At 38.2% G+C, this 25,013-nt stretch overlaps 1 protein-coding gene across 1 annotated transcript in view; it reads left to right on the top strand.

The window, feature by feature from the left end:
• Positions 1-1,743: 1,743 nt before the first annotated feature.
• IPO8 (importin 8) overlaps positions 1,744-25,013 on the top strand; it is a gene marked incomplete in the record, with an annotated part of 217,276 nt that continues 194,006 nt past the window's right edge. Inside the window, 3 exon segments of the mRNA XM_053718807.1 lie at positions 1,744-2,035; positions 4,790-4,871; positions 24,722-24,878. Of these exon segments, the coding sequence (XP_053574782.1) occupies positions 1,952-2,035; positions 4,790-4,871; positions 24,722-24,878 (323 nt within the window).

Here is a 25,013-nt window from a genome sequence, read left to right as displayed (position 1 = left end):
TTGCAGCTCTGTCGATGTAACCATAATATTTGTTGCAAACGTTATTATTAAGTAGTTAACTGCTTGTATTTCAAAATGTGTCTTATCACAACAGGGTGTCCAAATACTGTCTTAATATACTTATGATTATTGGCTATACATATTAATATTGGTTCGGTAACCTAATTATAACTGGACAATGATTGTGTCTGTAAAAATTACTGCAGTAGCATAGCAGTGTAATATTCGATAAATTAGTATTTGTAATTTATATTACAGCTCTATCGATCTGAGCATAACACTTGTTGCAAACGTTATTGTTAAATAGTTAACTGTTTGTGTACACTTTTTTTGCAACTGTCTTTGGTTGTATATGTAAAAATATAAAATTATGAATCATGTATATATTATATAATATATATAAAAACTCTGCAATATACTTTCACTATTTTTTTTTGTCTGCTTTTCCTGTAATTCCTTTCTGAAATTGTGAGCGTTTCAGTTCTTGTTAGAAATGGAAGTGCAGAACACTGTTATATTTCACACAGCCATTGGCTGCACACTCTAGTGACCTATTTATAACTGCCCCTAATTGGCCACAGAAGAAAAAAGGTAACCTAAGTTACAACATGGCAGATCCAATTGGTTTTATAAGCACTAAAACTGTACACGTATTTTGTCAATATTTAAACAGCTAATGAAACTTTAAAAATACATCTACATTTTTTTCTCAAACTAATCTTTTATTTGAATGCATCATTCTGTCTAAATTATTTTGTGTTTAATGTTTGTTTAAATTGTTCATAAGATCTTTGCTGTACAAATATATACAAGGCCGGCTCAAGATATTGTGCTGCCTGGGTCTGAGAATGCAATGATGCCCCCCCAATAGTAACATTACTGATTAACATATCAACCTACTAGCCTGGCCACTGACCTTACTAAGCCTGCCTACCTGCATGCAACCAATGCTGGGAGCCTGCAAATTCTCCTACAGTTACAGAGGACAGGAGTAGTCTGGGTCTGACAGTGACTGTCTCAGTCAATTAAGTGCTTCCCCTTGTCAAGTGCTGTCTGGGTCCATTGGACCCACTTGGTCCCATCATTGAGCCAGCCCTGAATATATACTCAAACAATTCAAAGTATTTGTTAAAGACCAGAAAATATACCCTAACCAGTAACGAACACCATCCCAAATTCTAGTTATCTCAGGATATTATCAGGACACTTCCTATACTTTACAGGATTACATATCACTGTCTTTCATAAATCAATGGAACCAAACAGCATATTGTTTCATAAAAATGAAAAAATGGTAACATCTTAGTTTAGCGTTCTATGGCTCCCCGTTCCTGGAGACACAAACATTGCAGCATTGTTGGTAGCCCTCATCGAAACCCCCACAGCAATTTTTGTAGGAAAATGAGATATGGCTGAGAAAATAATTTAGAACGCTAAACTAAGATTTTACCGAAAAAATATATATGGGTTAAAAATAAGGTTTATTTCCACTCTTCTCCCAAACTCAGATTTGTTTTGTTTTAGCTATAAACCTAACGTGCACTTCTTCCTGCTAAATGCAAGTGTCAAGCACTGAGACTAGTGGGGATTGGGGAATAAACCATATTACTAGGCGCTAGCGACACACTTGTAATTCATGTTTGCAATCTCCCACCTTGCTGCTTTCCGTAGCTTTTTACACCATGTGATCAGTATATTGTTGCCATTACAGGTCCTTTAGTCAGATAGAAACTAGCCAATACTATTCATTTGGTTTTGAGGCCTGCCCGTTGTCTCCCAAAGCTTTCTTTACCTTGTGATCACTACAGTCACGTGACTTCGGTGACATCACTGGTCCTTTAGCTGGATGGGACCTAGTCGCTAGCAAATGACAATACTGATGTTCCGCAGCCGTTTACGGTAGTGTGAGCCTGATCTTGTTTTATTTGGTTGTGTCAACCTAGACGCAGAAATGGACCCGAACCGGATCATACAGGCACTGAGGGGGACCATCGACCCCAAGATGAGACTGTCGGCGGAGACTGAACTGAATCAGGTGACAGAGAAGCGGTTTCTGCATCACATCAGCCTTTAATAACAGTAACTGCAGTGTGCAGATCCGCTATCTGATGGAGGGAGTTAAGTTATTATGGCAGTGGTGCGGTACTCTCGGGGAAATCACTGCATTTGGGTAAATAGTACGAACAATATGGGGATTCAGGTACCACCTTTACCTTCAGTGGGAAGTGTAGCTTTAATGCCATGGGGCTTGAGTATGCCCGGGTGATGGAAACTGGTGAAGCACTTCTTGTTACCCTAGGTAATGATAGTATTGGTAAGAGAGTGACCCTATCATACTTATTAACTTAAGGGTTAATATAAAATTATGTTTCTATAGCTGAGTATTAAAGGGACACGAAACCTAACGTTTTCCTCTCATGGTTCAGATAGAACATACAAATGCGAACATATTTCTAGTTTAGTCTTATTATTACATTTTCTTCATTCTCTTGTTATCTTTTGTTAAAGGAAAATGGAACCCAATTTTTTTCTTTCATGATTCTAATTTACTCCTATTATACATTTTTCCATTCTCTTGGCATCTGTATCTTTATTTGAAAAAGCAGGAATGTAAGCTTAGGAGCCGGACCATTTTTGGTTCAGAACCCTGGATAGCGCTTGCCTATTGATGGCTGCATTTACCCACCAATCAACAAGTGCTACCCAGGTGCTGAACCAAATATGGGCCGGCTCGTAAGCTCACATTGCTTTTTCAAACAAAGATATCAAGAGAACGAATAACAAATTATAATAGAAGTAAATTAGAAAGTTGCTTAAAATGGCATGCTCTATCTAAATCATGAAATAAAACATGGGTTCAATATCCCTTTAAGGGAGAAGCATTGCCCTACTGGGAGCTAGCTTAACAAATCTGGTGAGCCAACGCAAGAGATATAAATATGCATCCACCAATTAGCTTCCACTAGTGCATTGCTGCTACTGAGTCTATCTCGGCAAATTAGATAATAAAAGTAATATGGAAAGTTGTTGCATGCTCTATCTGAATCATGAAAGTAATTCCTAAATTATTGCCAATTGACATTCTAGTTTAAAAATAAAAATGTGCTATTTTGCTAGAATATTTTATTTTTAAACTAATTCCATTTTCATCCTATATGTATAATACCAACAAAGGTATTAAACTCATTATCTAAATCACACACCAAGTGCACTCCTGTGGCATTCCAGATTATGATACAGGCAGTTAGAAACAAATATTCAATAAATAAATAAGAGAGTAGTCACAGCAAAAATTAAATGCTGTGAAAAAGAATGACAAGGCAGCACTCAAATTGCATAAATAACAAGTGGTTTATTTGCTAAACCTACACATGTCATAAACAAAATTTCCAAAACCCTTAATTACAATAAAAGGAGTGACTATTGAAACCAGGCCTGGTAAGTACTTTTATCTGACACACTACCGTAAAGCTACGGTTATTGCAAGTAATTGTTCGAAGTATATAACAATTCATTAACTATGCGCTGTTACAAACAAACATGTGAAAGATAAATTGTTGCAACATAATTTCAAAGAGACACAGATTAACAAATGTCCGTTTTAACAGAGCACTTAGTGTGAATCACACGCTCTGTAAATGAAATATGTTACAAAGAAGCAGTTCCAGCGTTACTGATTGGAAAACCAACTTGAAATAGAATTACTGAGCAAGCAGTCTCACCACATTCGCGGTACAAAGTTCCAGTATATGCTCCAACACTAGCTTGTATAATTACCACTTGATCACTCCAAACTTTGCATATGTCTCATGCCAGATGGTAATTCTCCAAACAAAGCGGTTTGTGTTAAGGCTCCATTGCGGTTAATGCCTCCTTGTGTTTACAAAACCGGAACTTCTTATTCAAGACTGCTGTGTGCTTATCAGTGGTAGTGTGTCAGATAAAAGTACTTACCAGGCCTGGTTTCAATAGTCACTCCTTTTATTGTAATTAAGGGTTTTGGAAATTTTGTTTTTGACATGTGTAGGTTTAGCAAATAAACCACTTGTTATTTATGCAATTTGAGTGCTGCCTTGTCATTCTTTTTCACAGCATTTAATTTTTGCTGTGACTACTCAATTATTTATTTATTGAATATTACATTATGACTGCTAGCACCAAAATTGTTTTTGTTTGTGATCAAGATAGAGTGCACACATTTAATTAATTAGTAAGTTAGAAACAAATCTTCTACTGATCTTTAGTTCTGAACAAGGGATTTAGAGCATTGTACTATTTCTTGAATATCCCTTTAATTCATTGGCTATCAAAGAGGGTTGAAACACAGGAGCTATTCAGTGTATTGCAAGCTTTTTTTTCCAATAAGGGGTTAATTCTTCATTTACAGTGAAATGCAGGACATCATTTTACCCCAACACTCTACAGCTATTCCCTAGACCTGTACAGAACTAACTGTTGTTTCTTGGGACTGTTTGTCAAGCAGAGTTCATAAATCTGTGGTTAAATAGATAATAGATTTGGACAAAAGGTGTTGGTTGTTTTGTTTATAATTATATAATATCCATAGTAAATAAATGCGATGACAAAATAAGAATAAAAACAATGCGTCTGAAACCTTTTCACACTTTGGATGCATTAGCTTATACGGATAAGACCATAATATCACAGGAAAAGAGGTGACTAGTGTATCTATCTGTTCTGACTTCCATTTGAAATATATAACTGTTTACATCAAACAAAGGTCTAAACGTTATTGTTGGTTGTCTTAAATATTTCTGTTTGTTTTTAGTCTTACAAGATCATTAGCTTTGCTCCGACCTTACTACAGATCATTGTTTCTGATCAAGTTGAGTTTCCTGTGCGTCAAGCGGGTAAGCTAAGTATACATCACTTGCTAATTGTAAACAGCTTCATTTTTATTTGGCATTAGCTTTTTCTATAGATGTGCAAAAATTCGGATTTCAGCAACTGTTTCCTGAAACGAATAATGAAAAAATCTGCAGTCTCAGGCATTCAGATCAAATCAACGCCGGATTTATAATTTGTTATAATATCTGTATTTGAATAGATATTTGCATGTTGCATTTTTATCCTAATAAATCCTGTGGCAAAATGACACCAATGTCTCATACCACAGCCATTTTTTCTGCTTTTGTTTTAATAACAAATGCCAAAAGCCAGACGTTTGCAGATCCCTAGAATTTTCTACATCTTTCTTGCTTGTTATTGTTTTCTAACTAGAGTGCCAGTTAATTGCATATGTTGTATTTTTATTTTAGTTTTGCAGCAGATGTTATATTAGCCAATGAATTTACTTGTAGCGAACAGCTTCATACCCTTTTTGTATATGTTTCGCAACTGACTACGTTAAAAATGAGGGTGATAATTTAGTACTGCACAACCTCCTTTTTTGGAATATCTTTGAAGTTTGGAAAGTGAGCATTTCATTTTTTAAAAAATTCAGAAGTCAGAATTAACCTTTCATGATTCAGACAGCATACTGAGGTAGGCTTAGTATCATGCATGTGCCTTGAGCTCTGTATATATTATATTGTTAAAAATGATATTGCAAACACTGCTGCCATATTGTGCTCTAGACATGCGGTCTCCTGAACCTACCTCATAATGCTTTGATGGAAAGGAGTTAAAGGGACATTATACACAAAAAAATAATCTAGGCTATTTAAAGGGCCATAATACCCAAATGTTTAAACACTTGAAAGTGATGCAGCATAGCTTTAAAAAGCTGACTAGAAAATATCACCTGAACATCTCTATGTAAAAAAGAAAGATATTTTACCTCAAAAGTTTCTCAGTAGCCACATCCCATTGTAAAGGGCTTCTAAGCAACAAATCAGAAGGAGCGAGCTTTTGTGCACACTCATGAGTCATGTTATTTCCCTATTCAGTGTAAGAAAGTTTACAATGAAATCTCATGAGAGTTAAAGGGGCATGAAACCCAAAATTTGTCCTCTATGATTCAGATAGAGAATACAATGTTAAACAACATTCCAATTGACTTCTATTGCCTAATTTGCTTCATTCTTTAGATATCCTTTGTTGAAGAAATAGAAATGCATATGGGTGAGCCAATCACATGAGGCTTCTGTGTGCAGCCACCAATCAGCAGCTACTGAGCCTATTTAGATATGTTTTTCAACAAAGGATATCAATAGAATAAAGCAAATTAGATAATAGAAGTAAATTGGGGAGTTGTTTAAAATTGCATGCTCTTTATAAATCATGAAAGAACAAATGTGGGTTTCATGTCCCTTTTTAAGTGAAATCTCATGAGATCACAGTAAACGAGTTCATGGTCTCAGCACTGTTGATGCTGATTGGCTGCTGTTCATTTCTTCATTTATTTATTTTTTACCTGCAGCTGGGCAGTAACTGAGTATAACTTTTTACACAGAAATTACTCTGCTGAGCGGAGGAGAATGTGAGGTAAAATATCTTCCTTTTTTACATAGAGATGCTTAGGTGATATTTTCCTGTCAGCTTTTTACAGTTATACTGCATCAGTTTCAAAGGATTTAGCATATGAGTATTATGTCCTTTTATATAAAGCATAAAGTGTAGATAAAATGTGCAGTTAACACACATTACCTATTTTGAAGCTAACTCTCCTAAAAATTGGAAAAACCATGCAGGGTGTTTCACTGAATATGTTTACCTACATACTATACTCTAACTGAGCTATTGTTTTCCCTTCACTCCCTAACTAACTGCCTACAGCCAGGAAGTCTCTAACTGAGATGCCTGGCTCACTTGAAGGGATGGTAAATTCTAGCGTTTGTGAAACTCTAGGATTTACCATTGGAACAAATAAAGGGGACTTTCAGTCATGAAGTATAAAATACTTCATGCTGAAAGCTCCTTTATTTGTGTGAAGTGTTCGCTGCACTGAGCTGCTCAGGCAGCCCGTGGCAGAACGCTGTTTTGTTGTGAGGTGACGTTTCCACCTCTTGACAAATAGCCATGTGCTCCAACTGGCGCCAAGCTGGATAGCCCGCACGGCTATTGGCTAAGAGATGGAAACGTCCCCTCTCAGCAAATTAGTGTTTAGCTGTGGGCTGCCTGAGGCGCTCAGCGCGACGAACGCTTCAAACAAATTAAGGAACTTTCAGCATGAAGTATTTTATACTTCATGACTGAAAGTCCACTTCATTTATTCTAATAGTAAATCCTAGCGTTTCACAAACACTAGGATTTGCCATCTCTTTAAAGTGAAGGTCAATTTTGATGAATAAGTGCCCGTTTTTTAATAATCCTATTAAAAACAAGGGCACTTTAATTCATCAATTTGACATTTAACTCCTTTTCTTCAAAAACTTACCTTTTAATCCTGCAAGCCGCTCCAGAGCTTCCTCTGCCCGTCGCAAGCCCTTTTTGCGGGTCCAAAATAACGAATCCGGCTTCCTCCAATCACGGCGTTGCATCAGGCCATGATCCCCCCCGGGGGAAAGCCGTGATTGGAGGAAGCCGGATTCGTCATTTCTGACGTAAGAAGAGGTTTCCGATGGCCGGGGGAATCGCTGGAGCCGCTTTCAGGATTAAAAGGTACGTTTTTAAAGAAAAGGATTGAAATGTCAATTTGGATGAATTAAAGTGCCCTTGTTTTTATTAGGTTTATTAAAAAATGAGCACTAATTCATCCAAATTGTCCTTCACTTTAAGCAAACGTTTTGTGCTGGTTTGGTTTAGGAGATATTGCGCATTATTTTTTTTTATGAAACTCCGCCCACTTTGCACCCCATGTTATTAAATTTTAAAAACAAATATACCCTTTGTGCTGCGTTTCTGCTGTTTTGTGCCGGTTCTGTTTCTGAGATAATGGACAGTCAATATTTTTAGATTATGTAACCTCAAGAACCGCAAATTTTGCACCCATGTTATTAAATTTAAAATCAAACATGCCATTAGTTTTTGCTGTTTTGTACCACAAAAATAAACATTTTGATTTGGTTTAGAAGATACTGCATATTATATGTTATCAATCCCCACTGACTTTACACTTTATGTTCTTAAATGTTACATACAACTATATTCATTTGTTCCCTGTTTGTGCCGATTTGGTGGATATTGCACATATTTTAGTTAATCTGTGTAGTTTTGCCTACTGAGATATTACACATATATTAGGACATGTATCCTCAATCTGCACCCAGTAATTAATTGTAAATAAAATACACTATTGTGCTGGATAGAGACAATTTGTGGATGTTTTTTAGGGGAAATATAGAAAACCAGTGATTAACACTGCACCGGAAAGTTTAATGTACGGGGGTTAACGTTGCACCCGAAAGGTTAATGTGGCATTAGCAGGGACATATTTCTAATGAGGCAGAGTAGGCATGTGGCATACTGTCAACTAATTTGACAGAACACCGCCAACAACAAGGAGGGTGCGCTCTATACAAAACTCTACTCAGAGCGCACCTCCTTCTTTTCCATGACCGGCGGCTTCCGTGGGGGTAGAAAGGGACCTTGGTGTAGGCTGCCCATTGAAATGCCTGTCCAGCATAGCCAAGTGTTTCATTGGGCAGCCTACGCCGGCGTCCTTCCCTGCACCCGCGGAAGCCGCCGGTCACAGAAAACAAGGAGGATGCGCTCTGTATAGTACGCTCTGTGCCTACGGGGCCCGAAATGTAAATCCAGTCCTGGGCATTAAGGGATTGACATGGTAACATACAGGTTTATACGGCATACATGGGGTTATTGAAGTGTAATGGATGTGAAGGAGCCCAAACCATAGCTTAAAGGACCATTACAAATCAATTCTGCCTAAAAAAATAATTATGTTGAGCTGTACCTTTTTTAATTAACTGCAAGCAGGCTCCATAAACAATTGTTTTAATCTTTTTGCTGCTTTCCCTGTCCTCCATGGTCACATGGATGTGGTTCACAAATGGAAAATGCATATACGTATATTCATTTTCCTTTAAATGTGCATGCAAAACCGGAAGTGGTGAAACCGGAAGTGATGACGTCACACATCACCAGCACATCGGGACCGTGCTTCTTTGGTGGAGCAGTGCACATAAAAGCTTGTGCACTGTCCACAGGAGCAGAAGAGCGCCTGCGTGACATGAAGACAGAGTGTGTCACTGTAATGCAGGTACGTTTTGTGCTGTTCTAGATCTATTACTAGTAGGTTAGGGGTACATTTGTGTTTAATTGTAATGCCCTACTACTGAAATCCAATATTCATCAGCCACCAAACAGCAGCTAGCTTCCAGTAGTGGGAGCTAGCTGAAAACCAGTTGTGCATTACAGGTCTTCAAAAAAGGACAATTAAGGAATGAGGGAAATTAGGGAAAACTTGTAAGCATCCTTTGTTGAAGAGCAGTAAGGCACTACTGGGAGAGAGCTGCTGTTTGGTGGCTGATGAAGATTGGATTTTAGTATTAGGAGACTACTGCTCTTCAACAAAGGACACTTTCAGGTATTGTCAATTTTGCCTTATTCTCTTTGGTTCCTTTGTTGAAGAGCAGTAATGCATTACTGGGAGATAGCTGAAAGACAGTTGTGCATTACAGCTCTTCAAAAAAGGACAATTAGAATGAGAGAAATTAGGGAAAACTTGTAAGTATTCTTTGTTGAAGAGCAGTGAGGCACTACTGGAAGCTAGCTGCTGTTTGGTGGCTGATGAATATTGTATGTTAGTATTAGGAGACTACTGCTCTTCAACAAAGGACACTTTCAAGTATTGTCAATTTTGCCTTATACCAATTTTTGTTCCTTTGTTGAAGAGCAGTAGTGCATTGCTGGGAGCTAGCTGAAAGCCAATAAAGACAATGGTGCACACCCGAGGGGGGGGGGTCACGTGCACGTGTAAGGGGGGTCACGTGCACACTCACATGCACACACAATGGGGTGAAAAAATGCAATTAGGCTAATCTTGGATTGGAAGACAAAACTTGTCACTCACAGTGAGCCCATCCTCCTCTAGGCGTGGGAGGTGGACAAGCCTCAGAACAATTGGTAAAACAGACAGCAGAAAAGTAAGTTTCTCTTGTTAAGTGTATCCAGTCCACGGATCATCCATTACTTATGGGATATATTCTCCTTCCCAACAGGAAGTTGCAAGAGTCCACCCACAGCAAAGCTGCTATATAGCTCCTCCCCTAACTGCCATTACCAGTCATTCTCTTGCAAGTCTCAACATAGATAGGAGGTCGTGAGAGTCTGTGGTTTTTTATACTTAGTTTATTTCTTCAATCAAAAGTTTGTTATTTTTAAATGGCACCGGAGTGTGCTGTTTATCTCAGGCAGTATTTGGAAGAAGAATCTGCCTGCGTTTTTTCTATGATCTTAGCAGACGTAACTAAGATCCAGTTGCTGTTCTCACACATTCTGAGGAGTAAGGTACTTCAGAGGGGGAATGGCGTGCAGGTTTTCCTGCAGATAAGGTATGTGCAGTAATATATTTTTCTAAGGAATGGAATTGACTAAGAAAATACTGCTGATACCGAAGTAATGTAAGTAAAGCCTTAAATGCAGTGATAGCGACTGGATCAGCTTATTAATAGACATACATACTCTTATAAGAATGTGTTTTAAAACGTTTGCTGGCATGTTTAATCGTTTTTTAACATATGTTTGGTGATAAAACTTATTGGGGCCTAATTTTTCCACATGGCTGGCTTAAATTTTGCATAGAAACAGTTATAGGGAAGGTAATCCACAGCTCAGCTGTGGCAGTTTTGTTGTGTCTGTTTAAAAAAATGTCTTTTTTTTTTTTTTATCTGTTTTTTTGCATTAAGGGGTTAATCATCCATTTGCAAGTGGGTGCAATGCTCTGTTAACTTATTACATGTACTGTAAAAATTTCGTTTGATTTACTGCCTTTTTTTCACTGTTTTTCAAATTTTGACAAAATTTGTTTCTCTTAAAGGCACAGTAACGTTTGTTATATTTGCTTGTTAACTTGATTTAAAGTGTTTTCCAAGCTTACTAGTCTCTTTATTAGTTCTAACATGTCTAACATAGAGGAGGCTCTGTGTTTATTATGTTTAAAGCCATGGCGGAACCCCATTTTAGAATGTGTACCAGATGTACTGATTTCATGTTAAACAATAAAGATCATTTTTTGTATTTAAAAACATTATCACCAGAGGATTCTGTCGAGGGGGAAGTTATGCCGACTAACTCTCCCCACGTGTCAGACCCTTTGACTCCCGCTTTAGGGACTCACGCTCAAATGGCGCCAAGTACATCAAGGGCACCCATAGCGTTTATTTTACCAGAGGATTCTGTCGAGGGGGAAGTTATGCCGACTAACTCTCCCCACGTGTCAGACCCTTTGACTCCCGCTCCAGGGACTCACGCTCAAATGGCGCCAAGTATATCAATGGCGCCCATAGCGTTTATTTTACAAGACATGGCAAAGGTTGTGTATAATACACTGGCAGCAGTATTAGTCAGACTACCTGAAATTAAAGGAAAGCAAAACAGCTCTGGGGGTAGATACAGAGCATACAGACGCTTTAAGAACCATGTCTGATACTACCTCACAATATGCTTAGTCTGTGGGTGATATTTGTGACTCAGGGAAGATGATTTAACCTGATTCTGATATTTCTACATTTAAAATTTATGCTTGAGAACCTCCACTTGTTGCTCAGGGAGGCTTTAGCTGCTCTGAATGAATGTGTACAATCGCAGTGCCAGAGAAATTGTGTAGACTGGATAAATAATATGCAGTGCTGGTGTGTACTTATGTTTTTCCAATACCTAAAGAGGTTTACTAAAATTTTTCATAAGGAATGGGATAGACCAGGTGTGCCGTTCTCTTCCCCTCCTATTTTTTAGAAGAATGCTTTCTAATAGTTACCGCCACACGGGACTTCTGGCAGACAGTTCCTAAGGTGGAGAGAAGAGTTTCTACTCTAGCTAAGCGTACCACTACCTCTGGCGAGGACTGTTGTGCTTTTTTAGATCCAATGGATAAAAAATGTTTATTCAACAAGGTTTTATCCTGCAGCCCCTTGCACGCATTGCTCCTGTCACTGCTGCTGCGGCGTTCTGGTTTGAGTCTCTTGATGAGGCTTTACAGGCTCCATTGGATGAATATATTTGACAAGCTTAGAGCACTTAAGCTAGCCAATTCCTTTGTTTTCTGATGCCTTTGTTCCTTTGACTAGACTAACGGCTAAGAATTCTGTTTTTTACTATACTGGCGCGCAGAGCGCTATGGCTTATATCATGGTCAGCTGTCGTGACTTTAATAAATAAGCTACTTAACTTCCCTTCAAGGGGCAGACCCTATTCAGGCCTAGTTTGAAGGAGATTATTACTTATTCACTGGAGGAAAAGATCATGCCCTTCCTCAGGACAGGTCCAAATCAAGGGACAAAAAAGGCCTAATTTTCGTGCCTTTCGAAAATTCAAGGCAGGTGTGGCATCAACTTCCTCTAAGGCAAAATAAGAGGGAACTTTTGCTCAGTCCAAGGCGGTCTGGAGACAACCGGACCTGGAACAAAGATAAGCAGGTCAAGGAGCCTGCTGCTGCCTCTAAAACAGCATGAGGAACGGACCCCTATCTGGTAACGGATCCTATAGGGGGCAGACTTCATTCTTCGCCCAGGCGTGGGCAAGAGATGCCCAGGATCCCTGGGCATTGGAAATTATACCCCAGAGATATCTTCTGGATTTCAAAGCTTTCCCCCCCAAAAAAGAGTTTTTGCCTTTCACATTTATCTGCAAACCAGATAAAGAAAGAGACATTCTTGCATTGTGTACGTGACCCATTCAGTTCCAATAGAGGAACAGAGACACAGTTTTCCTCAAATCGGTTTGTGGTTCCCAAGGTGAGGAAACCTTCAGACCTATTTTGGATCTAAAAGATCTTAAACAAATTCTTTAGAATTCTATCATTTAAGATGGAAACTATTCGTACCATCTTAACTATGATCCAGGAGAGTCAATAGAGGACTACAATGGATTTGAAGAATGCTTATCCTCACATTACGATGCATAAAGATCACCATCGGTTTTTCAGGTTTGCCTTTCTAGACAGGCATTACCAGTTTGTAGCTCTTTCCTTTGGGTTAACTACAGCCCCTAGAATCTTTATGGAGGTTCTGGGGTCACTTTGGCGGTCCTTAGGCCGCGGGGCATAGAAGTGGCCCCTTATTTAGACGACATCCTGATACAGGCGTCAAACATCCAAGTTGCCAAGTCTCATACGGACGTAGTACTGGCATTTCTGAGATCGCATGGGTGGAAAGTGAACAAGGAAAGAGTTCTCTATCCCCAATATCAAGGGTTTGCCTCCTAGGGATTCTGATAGATTTTGTAGAAATTAAAATTTACCTGACGGAGTCCAGGTTGTCAAAGTTTCTAAATTTCTGCCGTGTTCTTCATTCCATCCGCGCCCTTTGGTGGCTCAGTACATGAATGTAATCGGCTTAATGGTAGCGGCAAGGGACATAGTACCGTTTGCACGCCTACATTTCAGACCACTGCAACTATGCATGCTCAGCCAGAGGAACGGGGATTACACAGATTTGTTCTCCTGTTAAATCCGGACCAAGAAACCAGAGATTCTCTTCTCTGGTGACTATCTCGGGTTCATCTGTCCAAGGGCATGACCTTCCGCAGGTCAGATGGGACAATTGTTACAACAGATGCCAGCCTTTTAGGTTGGGATACAGTCTGGAACTCCCTGAAGGCTCAGGGATAGTGGACTCAGGAGGAGACCCTCCTTCTAATGAATATTCTGGAACTGGGAGCGATATTCCATGCTCTTCAGACTTGGCCTCAGTTAGCAACTCTGAGGTACATCATATTTCAGTCGGACAATATCACGACTGTGGCTTACATCAACCATCAAGGGGGAACAGAAGTTCCCTAGCAATGTTAGAAGTCTTAAAATAATTCACTTGACAGAGACTCACTCTTGTCTAAAAGCTATCCCTATCCCAGGTGTTGAGAACTGGGAGGCAGATTTTCTAAGTCGTCAGACTTTTCATCCGGGGGAGTGGGAATTCCCTCCGGAGGGGTTTGCACAAGATCAAGCAGGAGAGTGCTTTGGTGCATTTGACAGCGCCTGCGTGGCCACGCAGGACCTGGTATGCAGATCTGGTGGACATGTCATCCTTTCCACCACGGTCTCTGCTTCTGAGACAGGACCCTCTACCTCAGGGTCTTTTCAACCATCTAAATATAACTAATCTGAGATGGACTGCCTGGAGACAGAACGCTTGATGTTATCAAAGCATGGCTTCTCCGAGTCAGTAATTGATACCTTAATTCAGACATAAAAGCCTGTCTCTAGGAAAATTTAACATAAGATATGGTGTAAATATCTTATTGTTATGAATCCAAGGGTTACTCATGGAGTAAAGTCTGGATTCCCAGGATATTATCTTTTCTCCAAGATGATTTTGAGAAAAGGGTTGTCAGCTAGTTCTTTAAAAAGGACAGATTTCTACTCTGTCTATTCTTTTGCACAAGCGTCTGGCAGGTATTCTAGACGTTCAGGCATTTGGTCAGGCTTTGGTTAGAACCAAGCCTGTGGTTAAAAATGTTGCTCCGCCATGGAGCTTAAAGCTGGTTCTTAAGGTTCTTCAAGGAGTTCCATTTGAACCTTTTCATTCCATAGATATCAAACTTCTATCTTGGAAAGTTCCTTTTTGGTAGCTATTTCCTCGGCTCATAGAGTCTCCGAGTTATCTGCGTTGCAATGTGATTCTCCTTATCTGGTTCTCCGTACGGATAAGGTAGTCCTGTGTACCAACCTGGGTTTTTACCTAAGGTGGTATCTAACAAGAATATCACTCAAGAGATTGTTGTTCCATACTTGTATCCTAATCCTTCTTCAAAGAAGGAACGTCTATTACACAATTTGGACGTGGTTCGTGTTTTAAAGTTTTACTTACAAGCTACTACAGATTTTCATCAAACATTCACCTTGTTTGTTGTCTATTCTGGACAGAGGAGAGGTCAAAGGACTTCAGCAACCTCTCTGTCTTTTTGGTTAAAAAGCATAATTCATTTAGCTTATGAGACTGCTGGACAGCAGCCTCCTGAAGGGATTACAGCTCATTCTACTAGAGCTGTGGTTTTCACTTGGGCCTTTTTTAAATGTGGCTTCTGTTGAACAGATTACAAGACGGAGTCTTGGTCTGCGTTTCATAGTTTTTCAAATTTAACAAATTTGATACCTTGCTGCTTCGGAGGCTATTTTTGGGAGAAAGGGTTTTTTACAGGCAGTGGTAACTTCGTTTAAGTACCTGCCTTGTCCCTCCCATCATCCGTGTACTTTAGCTTTGGTATTGGTATCCCATAAGTAATGGATGATCCGTGGACTGGATACACTTAACAAGAGAAAACATAATTTATGCTTACCTGATAAATTTATTTCTCTTGTAGTGTATCCAGTCCACGGCCCGCCCTGTCACTTTAAGGCAGGTAATTTTTCCATTAAACTACAGTCACCACTGCACCCTATGGTTTTCCTTTCTCTGCATGTTTTCGGTCGAATGACTGGTAATGGCAGTTAGGGGAGGAGCTATATAGCAGCTTTGCTGTGGGTGGACTCTTGCAACTTCCTGTTGGGAAGGAGAATATATCCCATAAGTAATGGATGATCCGTGGACTGGATACACTACAAGAGAAATAAATTTATCAGGTAAGCATAAATTATGTTTTTCTGATTAATTTTACTATCTAAGTTTTTATTTTGAATGCTCATACACATTATAAACTTAAAGGGACAGTCAACACCAGAATTTTTGTTGTTTTAAAAGATAGATAATCCCTTAATTACCCATTACCCTGGTTTTGCAAAACCAACACAGTTATAATAATATACTTTTTACCTCTGTGATTACCTTGTATCTAAACATCTTATGGCAGCCCCCTGATCACATGACATTTTATTTATTATCTATTGACTTGCATTTTAGCCAATTAGTGCAGTGTCTGCCACAATCCACGGGCATGCTCACAAAATAAAACGCTCACAATGGCGTAGCACTTTTTAAATAAAATGGTAGGCGCACAAACTGGTCGTACTCGCAGGATTTCAGTTTTAAATCAGCCTTTTATTAAAACCATCACAAGGGTATCTTCAGATGCAGCTTCAGATTTTATTAAAATATAGCTCAATGCGTTTCGGCAAAACAAGGCTTTCTCAAGAGCATAAAATCAATATATGTCAGAGCAAGTTGGAGTAGCCGTAGGCTACACCATTGTGAGCGTTTTATTTTGGAGGTGAAAGAAGGCAGGTTTTACAGAGGAAAAGAGCAGCTTATATCCCCTGAGGTGATACAGCGCCGCCACATTCAATATCTCTCATAGAACTTAGTGCAGCTGCAGGCATGTCAGTTAGTGACTTCCTGGCTGTAGGCAGTTAGTTAGGGAGGGGAAAACAATAGCTCAGTGATTAGAGTATAGTATGTAGGTAAACATATTCAGTGAAACACCCTGCATGGTTTTTCTCATTTTTAGGAGTGTTAGCTGCAAAATAGGTAATGCACGTCAAATACAAATGTTATCTATACTTAATGCCTATATTCATTTTGGTGTATAATCTCCCTTTAAAGGGACACTGAACCCAAATTTTTTCTTTCGTGATTCAGATAGAGCATGAAATTTTAAGCAAATTTCTAATTTATCCCTATTATTAAATTTTCTTCATTCTCTTGGTATTTTTATTTGAAATGGAAGAATGTAAGTTTAGATGCCGGCCCATTTTTGGTGAACAACCTGGGTTGTCCTTACTGATTGGTGGATAAATTCATCCACCAATAAAAAAAGTGCTGTCTAGAGTCTGAACCAAAAAAACAGCTTAAATGCATTCTTTTTCAAATAAAGATAGAAAGAGAACAAAGAAAATTTGATAATAGGAGTAAATTAGAAAGTTGCGTAAAATTGCATGCTCTATCTGAATCACAAAAGAAAAAATTTGGGTTCAGTGTCCCTTTTAAGTTTTAACAAACAATACCAACTGAAAGTGGTACACTTTAAAGTGACATGAAACCCAACATTTTTCTTACATGATTTAGATAGAAATATATTTTTAAACAACTTTCAAATTTGACTTCTATTATCAATTTTGCTTTATTCTTTTGGTATCCTTTATTGAAGGAGCAGCAATGCAATATTGGAAGCTAGCTAAACACATCCGTATGCCAATGACAAGCACCATTTATGTGTAGCCACCAATCAGCACTCCGTTCCCAGCTCCTGAGTCTACCTAAATATGCTTTTCAACAAAGGATAACAAGAGAACAAAGCAATTTGGTAATAGAATCTTAAATTGGAAAGTTTATTTAAAATTCTATGCTGTATTTGAAACATGAAAGAAACATTGTGGGTTTCATGTCCCTTTTAATAAAAGTAGTAAACTGCTTTTTTTTTTTAATTACATTTTATTTTTAAATAGTGTATACTCGGAATCGTGAAATTGAATCTCTTCCACATCACTTTAAAGGGACATGAAACATAATTCAGCTAAAGCGAGGTTTGATTTCCAACAAAGGATACCAAGAGAACAAAGCAAATCGGTATCTTTTGTTGAAGGAGCAGCAATATACTATTAAGTGGAAGCTTAACAAGTCAAGCGAGCCAATCAAAAGAGGAATATATCTGCAGCCACGAATCAGCATGAAGCAATCCATTGCTGCTTTTGAGCCTACCTATGTATGATTTTCCACAAAGGATACCAATAAAATGAAACAAAGTAGAGAGTAGAAGTAAATTATTAAAATTATATGCTCTGTCTGAATATGAAAGTTTAATTTTGTCTTCTGTCCCTTTTAAATGTATTATTTTTTCTTTTATTAACCCTTTGAGTGCTAATGACGGCTCAGAGCCGTCATGAGCACTCTCCCACCTTGAGGGAGATCTGGGGGCTCCTTGCTGCTCCTACCCCGGCGATCGTGCCTGTAGAGTGACAGGCATCGCCGGGGCTTCACGTGATGCATGGTGACGTCACGCGCGATGACGTGATGACGTCACCGCGCAACTTTATTTATACTTAAGAATGTTAAGTATAGGAGGAGGGGGCATGCTGCTTAGAAGTCTGTATCTCAGGCATCTAAGCTGGTACAGACCCACAAGACCCATTGTTGGAAAGGTAATCGCCTAACTTTTCCAACAGTGTAAGTCTTGTGGGTCTGTAAAAAAAATAATAAAAAAGTTAAAAAAAAAAAAGTTTTCAAAAATTGCAAAAATAATAATAGTAAAAAAAAATATTAGCACCCAGGTGGGAAATGGCTTAGCAGCCAAAGGGTTAAAGGGATACTAAACCCAATTATTTTATTTAATGATTCAGATAGAGCATGCAATTTTAAGCAAATTTCTAATTTACTCCTATTATCAATTTTTCTTCGTTCTCTTATGTTAAAATTAGGAGCTGGCCCATTTTTGTTTCAGAACCTGGGTTATGCTTGTTTATTGGTTTGCTAAATGTAGCTACCAAAAAGCAAGCGCTATCCAGGGTGCTGAACCTAAAATGGGCTGCCTTCTAAGCTTTACATTCCTGCTTTTTTTTTAATAAAGATAGCAAGAGAATGAAGAAAAATTGATTATAGGAGTAAATAAGAAATTTGCATGCTCTATCTGAATCATGAAAGAAAAAAAAAATTGTGTTTAGTATCCCTTTAAGTAGACAGTAATTACCTTGATACTTTTATATAAAAAGATTATGTGTAATTAAACAACTTTGCAATATACATTCATTATTTATTTTGCCCACTTTCATGCTGATTCTCAAGGCTAACTCTTCTAAATATATTTCCCTTGTTGGCTTTAACAGATGACATCTTCAAAGCAATATCGCTTTCCTTGTTGTCTACAGACTTAAAGGGATACTAAACCCAATTTTTTTTATTTCATGATTCAGATAGAGCATGAGATTTTAAGTACCTTTCTAATTTACTCCTATTATCAATTTTTCTTTGTTCTCATGCTATCTTGATTTGAAAAAGCAGTACTGTAAGCTTTAGAGCCAGACCATTTTTTGTTCAGCACATGGGTAGCACTTGCTGATTTGTGGCTAAATGTAGCAAACCAATCAGCAGCTCTACCAAGATGCTGAACTAAAAAATGGGCCGGCTCCTAACCTTTTATTACTGCTTTTTCAAATCACGATAACATGAGAACAAAGAAAAAAGGATAATAGGAGTAAATTAGAAAGTTGCTTAAAATAGCATGCTCTATCTGAATCATGAAAGAAAAAATGAGGGGTTAGTATCCCTTTTAAGGGAGGGGGTAGTTTTTATAGTGTGAAAAGAATAGTCTAGTCAAAATTAAACTGTCCCGATTCAGATAGAGCAGCAATTTTAACCAACTTTCTAATTAACTCATATTATCAATTTGTATTCATTCTCTTGGTATCTTTATTTGAAAAAGCAAGAATGTAAGCTATGGAGTCGGCCCAGTTTTGGTTCAGCACCTGGGTAGCGCTTGCTGATTGGCTACATTTAGACACCAATCAGCAAGTGCTACCCAGGTGCTGAAGGCTTCTAAGCTTGCATTCTTGCTTTTTCAAATAAAGATAGCAAGAGAATAAAGAATAATTGATAATAGCTTTAAATTAGAAAGTTGCTTAAAATTGCATGCTCTATCTGAATCATGAAAATTTAATTTTGACTATACCATCCCTTTAAGTCTTGTAGTAAATGTCAACAATTTAAATCTAAGCATAAATAATAATAGTCGGTATTAACTACAACAGAAATGACAATGTTAGATTTACATCTCTAGCTAGTGCTAAGACAACAATGGTGTCATATAGCGATATCTCTTTCTCCCTTATCTATAAAATTATTATTAAAGGGACACTGAACCCAAATTTTTTCTTTCGTGATTCAGATAGAGCATGACATTTTAAGCAACTTTCTAATGTACTCCTAGTATCCATTTTTTTTCATTCTCTTGGTATCTTTATTTGAAATGCAAGAATGTAAGTTTAGATGACGGCTCATTTTTGATGAACACACTGACCTAGATTTGGAGTTTGGCGTTAGCCGTGAAAACCAGCGTTAGAGGCTCCTAACGCTGGTTTTAGGCTACCGCCGGTATTTGGAGTCACTCAAAATAGGGTCTAACGCTCACTTTTCAGCCGCGACTTTCCATACCGCAGATCCCCTTACGTCAATTGCGTATCCTATCTTTTCAATGGGATTTTTCTAACTCCGGTATTTAGAGTCGTTTCTGAAGTGAGCGTTAGACATCTAACGACAAAACTCCAGCCGCAGGAAAAAAGTCAGTAGTTAAGAGCTTTCTGGGCTAACGCCGGTTTCTAAAGCTCTTAACTACTGTACTCTAAAGTACACTAACACCCATAAACTACCTATGTACCCCTAAACCGAGGTCCCCCCACATCGCCGACACTCAAATAATTTTTTTTAACCCCTAATCTGCCGACCGCCACCTACGTTATCCTTATGTACCCCTAATCTGCTCCCCCTAACACCGCCGACCCCTGTATTATATTTATTAACCCCTAATCTGCCCCCCTCAACGTCGCCTCCATCTGCCTACACTTATTAACCCCTAATCTGCCGAGCGGACCGCACCTCTACTATAATAAAGTTATTAACCCCTAATCCGCCTCACTAACCCTATAATAAATAGTATTAACCCCTAATCTGCCCTCCCTAACATCGCCGACACCTAACTTCAATTATTAACCCCTAATCTGCCGACTGGAGCTCACCGCTACTCTAATAAATGTATTAACCCCTAAAGCTAAGTCTAACACTAACACCCCCCCTAAATTAAATATAATTTACATCTAACTAAATTAATTAACTCTTATTAAATAAATTATTCCTATTTAAAGATAAATACTTACCTGTAAAATAAATCCTAATATAGCTATAATTATAATATATTATAGCTATTTTAGGATTTATATTTATTTTACAGGTAACTTTGTATTTATTTTAACCAGGTACAATAGCTATTAAATAGTTAAAATAATTACAAAATTACCTGTAAAATAAATACTAACCTAAGTTACAATTAAACCTAACACTACACTATCAATAAATTAATTAAATAAACTACCTACAATTACCTACAATTAACCTAACACTACACTATCAATAAATTAATTAAATACAATTCCTACAAATAAATACAATTAAATAAACTAGCTAAAGTACAAAAAATAAAAAAGAACTAAGTTACAAAAAATAAAAAAATATTTACAAACATAAGAAAAATATTACAACAATTTTAAACTAATTACACCTACTCTAAGCCCCCTAATAAAACAACAAAGCCCCCAAAATAAAAAATGCCCTACCCTATTCTAAATTAATAAAGTTAAAAGCTCTTTTACCTTACCAGCCCTGAACAGGGCCCTTTGCGGGGCATGCCCCAAAGAATTCAGCTCTTTTGCCTGTAAAAAAAACATACAATACCCCCCCCCCCAACATTACAACCCACCACCCACATACCCCTAATCTAACCCAAACCCCCCTTAAATAAACCTAACACTAAGCCCCTGAAGATCATCCTACCTTGTCTTCACCATACCAGGTTCACCGATCCGTCCTGGCTCCAAAATCTTCATCCAACCTAAGCGGGGGTTGGCGATCCATCATCCGGTGGCTGAAAAGGTCCAGAAGAGGCTCCAAAGTCTTCATCCTATCCGGGAAGAAGAGGCGATCCGGACCGGCAACCATCTTGATCCAAGCGGCATCTTCTATCTTCATCCGATGACGACCGGCTCCATCCTGAAGACCTCCACCGCGGACCCATCTTCTTCCAGCGACGTCCAACTGAAGAATGACGGTTCCTTTAAGGGACGTCATCCAAGATGGCGTCCCTCGAATTCCGATTGGCTGATAGGATTCTATCAGCCAATCGGAATTAAGGTAGGAATATTCTGATTGGCTGATGGAATCAGCCAAACAGAATCAAGTTCAATCCGATTGGCTGATCCAATCAGATTGAGCTCGCATTCTATTGGCTGATCGGAACAGCCAATAGAATGCAAGCTCAATCTGATTGGCTGATTGGATCAGCCAATCGGATTGAACTTGATTCTGATTGGCTGATTCCATCAGCCAATCAGAATATTCCTACCTTAATTCCGATTGGCTGATAGAATCCTATCAGCCAATCGGAATTCGAGGGACGCCATCTTGGATGACGTCCCTTAAAGGAACTGTCATTCTTCAGTTGGACGTCGCCGGAAGAAGATGGGTCCGCAATCAATGTATTGATAGTGTAGTGTAGTGTTAGGTTTAATTGTAGGTAATTGTAGGTATTTTATTTAATTAATTTAATGATAGTATAGTGTTAGGTTTAATTTTAATTTAGGTTAGGATTTATTTTACAGGTAATTGTGTAATTATTTTAACTAGGTAACTATTAAATAGTTCTTAACTATTTAATAGCTATTGTACCTGGTTAAAATAATTACAAAGTTGCCTGTAAAATAAATATTAATCCTAAAATAGCTACAATGTAATTATAATTTATATTGTAGCTATATTAGGGTTTATTTTACAGGTAAGTATTTAGCTTTAAATAGGAATAATTTATTTAATAAGAGTTAATTAATTTTGTTAGATTAAAATTATATTTAATTTAGGGGGGTGTTAGTGTTAGGGTTAGACTTAGCTTTAGGGGTTAATCCATTTATTAGAATAGCGGTGAGCTCCGGTCGGCAGATTAGGGGTTAATACTTGAAGTTAGGTGTCGGCGATGTTAGGGAGGGCAGATTAGGGGTTAATACTATTTATTATAGGGTTAGTGAGGCGGATTAGGGGTTAATAACTTTATTATAATAGCGGTGCGGTCCGCTCGGCAGATTAGGGGTTAATAAGTGTAGGCAAGTGGAGGCGACGTTGTGGGCGGCAGATTAGGGGTTAATAAATATAATATAGGGGTCGGCGATGTTAGGGCAGCAGATTAGGGGTACATAGGGATAATGTAAGTAGCGGCGGTTTACGGAGCAGCAGATTAGGGGTTAAAAATAAAATGCAGGTGTCAGCGATAGCGGGGACGGCAGATTAGGGGTTAATAAGTGTAAGGTTAGGGGTGTTTAGACTCGGGTACATGTTAGAGTGTTAGGTGCAGACGTAGGAAGGGTTACCGCATAGCAAACAATGGGGCTGCGTTAGGAGCTGAACGCGGCTTTTTTGAAGGTGTTAGTTTTTTTTCCAGCTCAAACAGCCCCATTGTTTCCTATGGGGGAATCGTGCACGAGCACGTTTTTGAGGCTGGCCGCTTGCGTAAGCAACTCTGGTATTGAGAGTTGAAGCTGCGTTAAAAATGCTCTACGCTCCTTTTTTGGAGCCTAACGCAGCCTTTATGTGGACTCTCAATACCAGAGTTATTTTTATGGTGCGGCCAGAAAAAAGCCGGCGTTAGTTTTTCAGGTTGTTACCGACAAAACTCCAAATCTAGCCGACTGTGTTGTTCTTGCTGATTGGTGGATAAATTCACCCACTAATAAACAAGTGCTTTCCATGGTCCTGAACCAAAAAAATAGCTTAGATGCCTTCTTTTTCAAATAAAGAAAGCAAGAGAATGAAGAAAAATTGATAAAAGGAGTAAATTAGAAAGTTGCTTAAATTTGCATGCTCTATCTGAATCATGAAAGAAAAAATTTGGGTTCAGTGTCCCTTTTAATGCAGTTCTTTAATTAATGGAACTTTTGAAGTGTGAGATTCCCAAGTGCTGCTATTTTCTTAAATGAATATTAAAATATGGCTATACGCACAAAAACTGCAGTTGGCATCATACTATTCAAGCAAAAATAAATGCTGATTTTACTTAAAGGGCCATAATAATACAGGTACAAATCCTGAAATCCAGACTTTTTAATAATTCAAAAACAAAATTATCAAAAATTACTATGTTTTTTCCTCACCTGTAGTTTTATTTGTTTTCTAAAGTGCAGATAATTGTCTATATTTATTTAAAACAACAAATATTACCTTTCTGATTACAGTACTGTACTATCTTTTTGGTGGTATTATGTATTCAAAAGTATTAAAAATGATATAAAACTACCTTTAGTTTACATATTTGCACTTGGTCCTATCCCTTCTTCAAATTATCGGTCACCCAATCAGCAGTGGTAGTCGCACAGCTGGGTTTTTTGACTAGTGCTGCTGATTGGGTAATCCTCTAATGCCCAATACTTCTTTCTGTTTGTGTGACTTGCTATATTAAAGGGACAGTAAACACCAGAATTTTTGTTGTTTAAAAAGGTAGATAATCCCTTTATTACCCATTCCCCAGTTTTGCATAACCAGCACAATTATATTAATATACTTTTTACCTCTGTGATTACCTTGTATCTAAGCCTCTGCAAACTGCCCCCTTATTTCAGTTCTTTTTCCAGACTTGCATTTTTAGCCAATCAGTGCTGACTCCTAGGAGCTTCACGTGCCTGAGCTCAATGTTATCTATGTGAAACACATGCACTAACGCCCTCTAGTGGTGAATAACTGTCAAAATGCTTTCAGATTAGAGGCGGCCTTCAAGGTCTAAGAAATTAGCATATGAATCTCCTAGGTTTAGCTTTCAACTAAGAATACCAAGAGAACATAGCAAAATTGGTAATAAAAGTAAACTAGAAAGTTATTTAAAATTACATGCCCTATTTAAATCATGAAAGTTTTTTTTTTAACTTGACTGTCCCTTTAATTAAGGTCCAGAGGCACATGAGTTCTGGTAGTCTGGCTGTGTTTGTGCACATGGAAGCTAAACGTGGCTCTGTCTTTCTTTGTGGTAGCTGCTATCTATTTGAAGAACATGGTGACTCAGTACTGGCCAGACCGGGAGCCTCTTGCAGGAGAAGTTGTCTTTCCATTCAATATCCATGAAAATGATCGTCAGCAGATACGAGAAAACATTGTAGAGGGAATAATCCGTTCTCCAGATTTAGTAAGGTAACAAATTCTTCACAAGTTCTTATACATAGCTTTTTTCCATATCTACTTTGATTCAACAAGTGAGCATTAGACATTTATTTCAAAAGCAACAAGAAATTGCAAGTTTTGCCGACATTAACAAATACATCAATT

The sequence above is a fragment of the Bombina bombina genome, chromosome 6 (genome assembly GCF_027579735.1).
Source record: "Bombina bombina isolate aBomBom1 chromosome 6, aBomBom1.pri, whole genome shotgun sequence".
Taxonomy (NCBI): Eukaryota; Metazoa; Chordata; class Amphibia; order Anura; family Bombinatoridae; genus Bombina; species Bombina bombina.
Note: the sequence above shows the minus strand (reverse complement) of the source record. Positions and strands in the feature narration are given on the sequence as shown.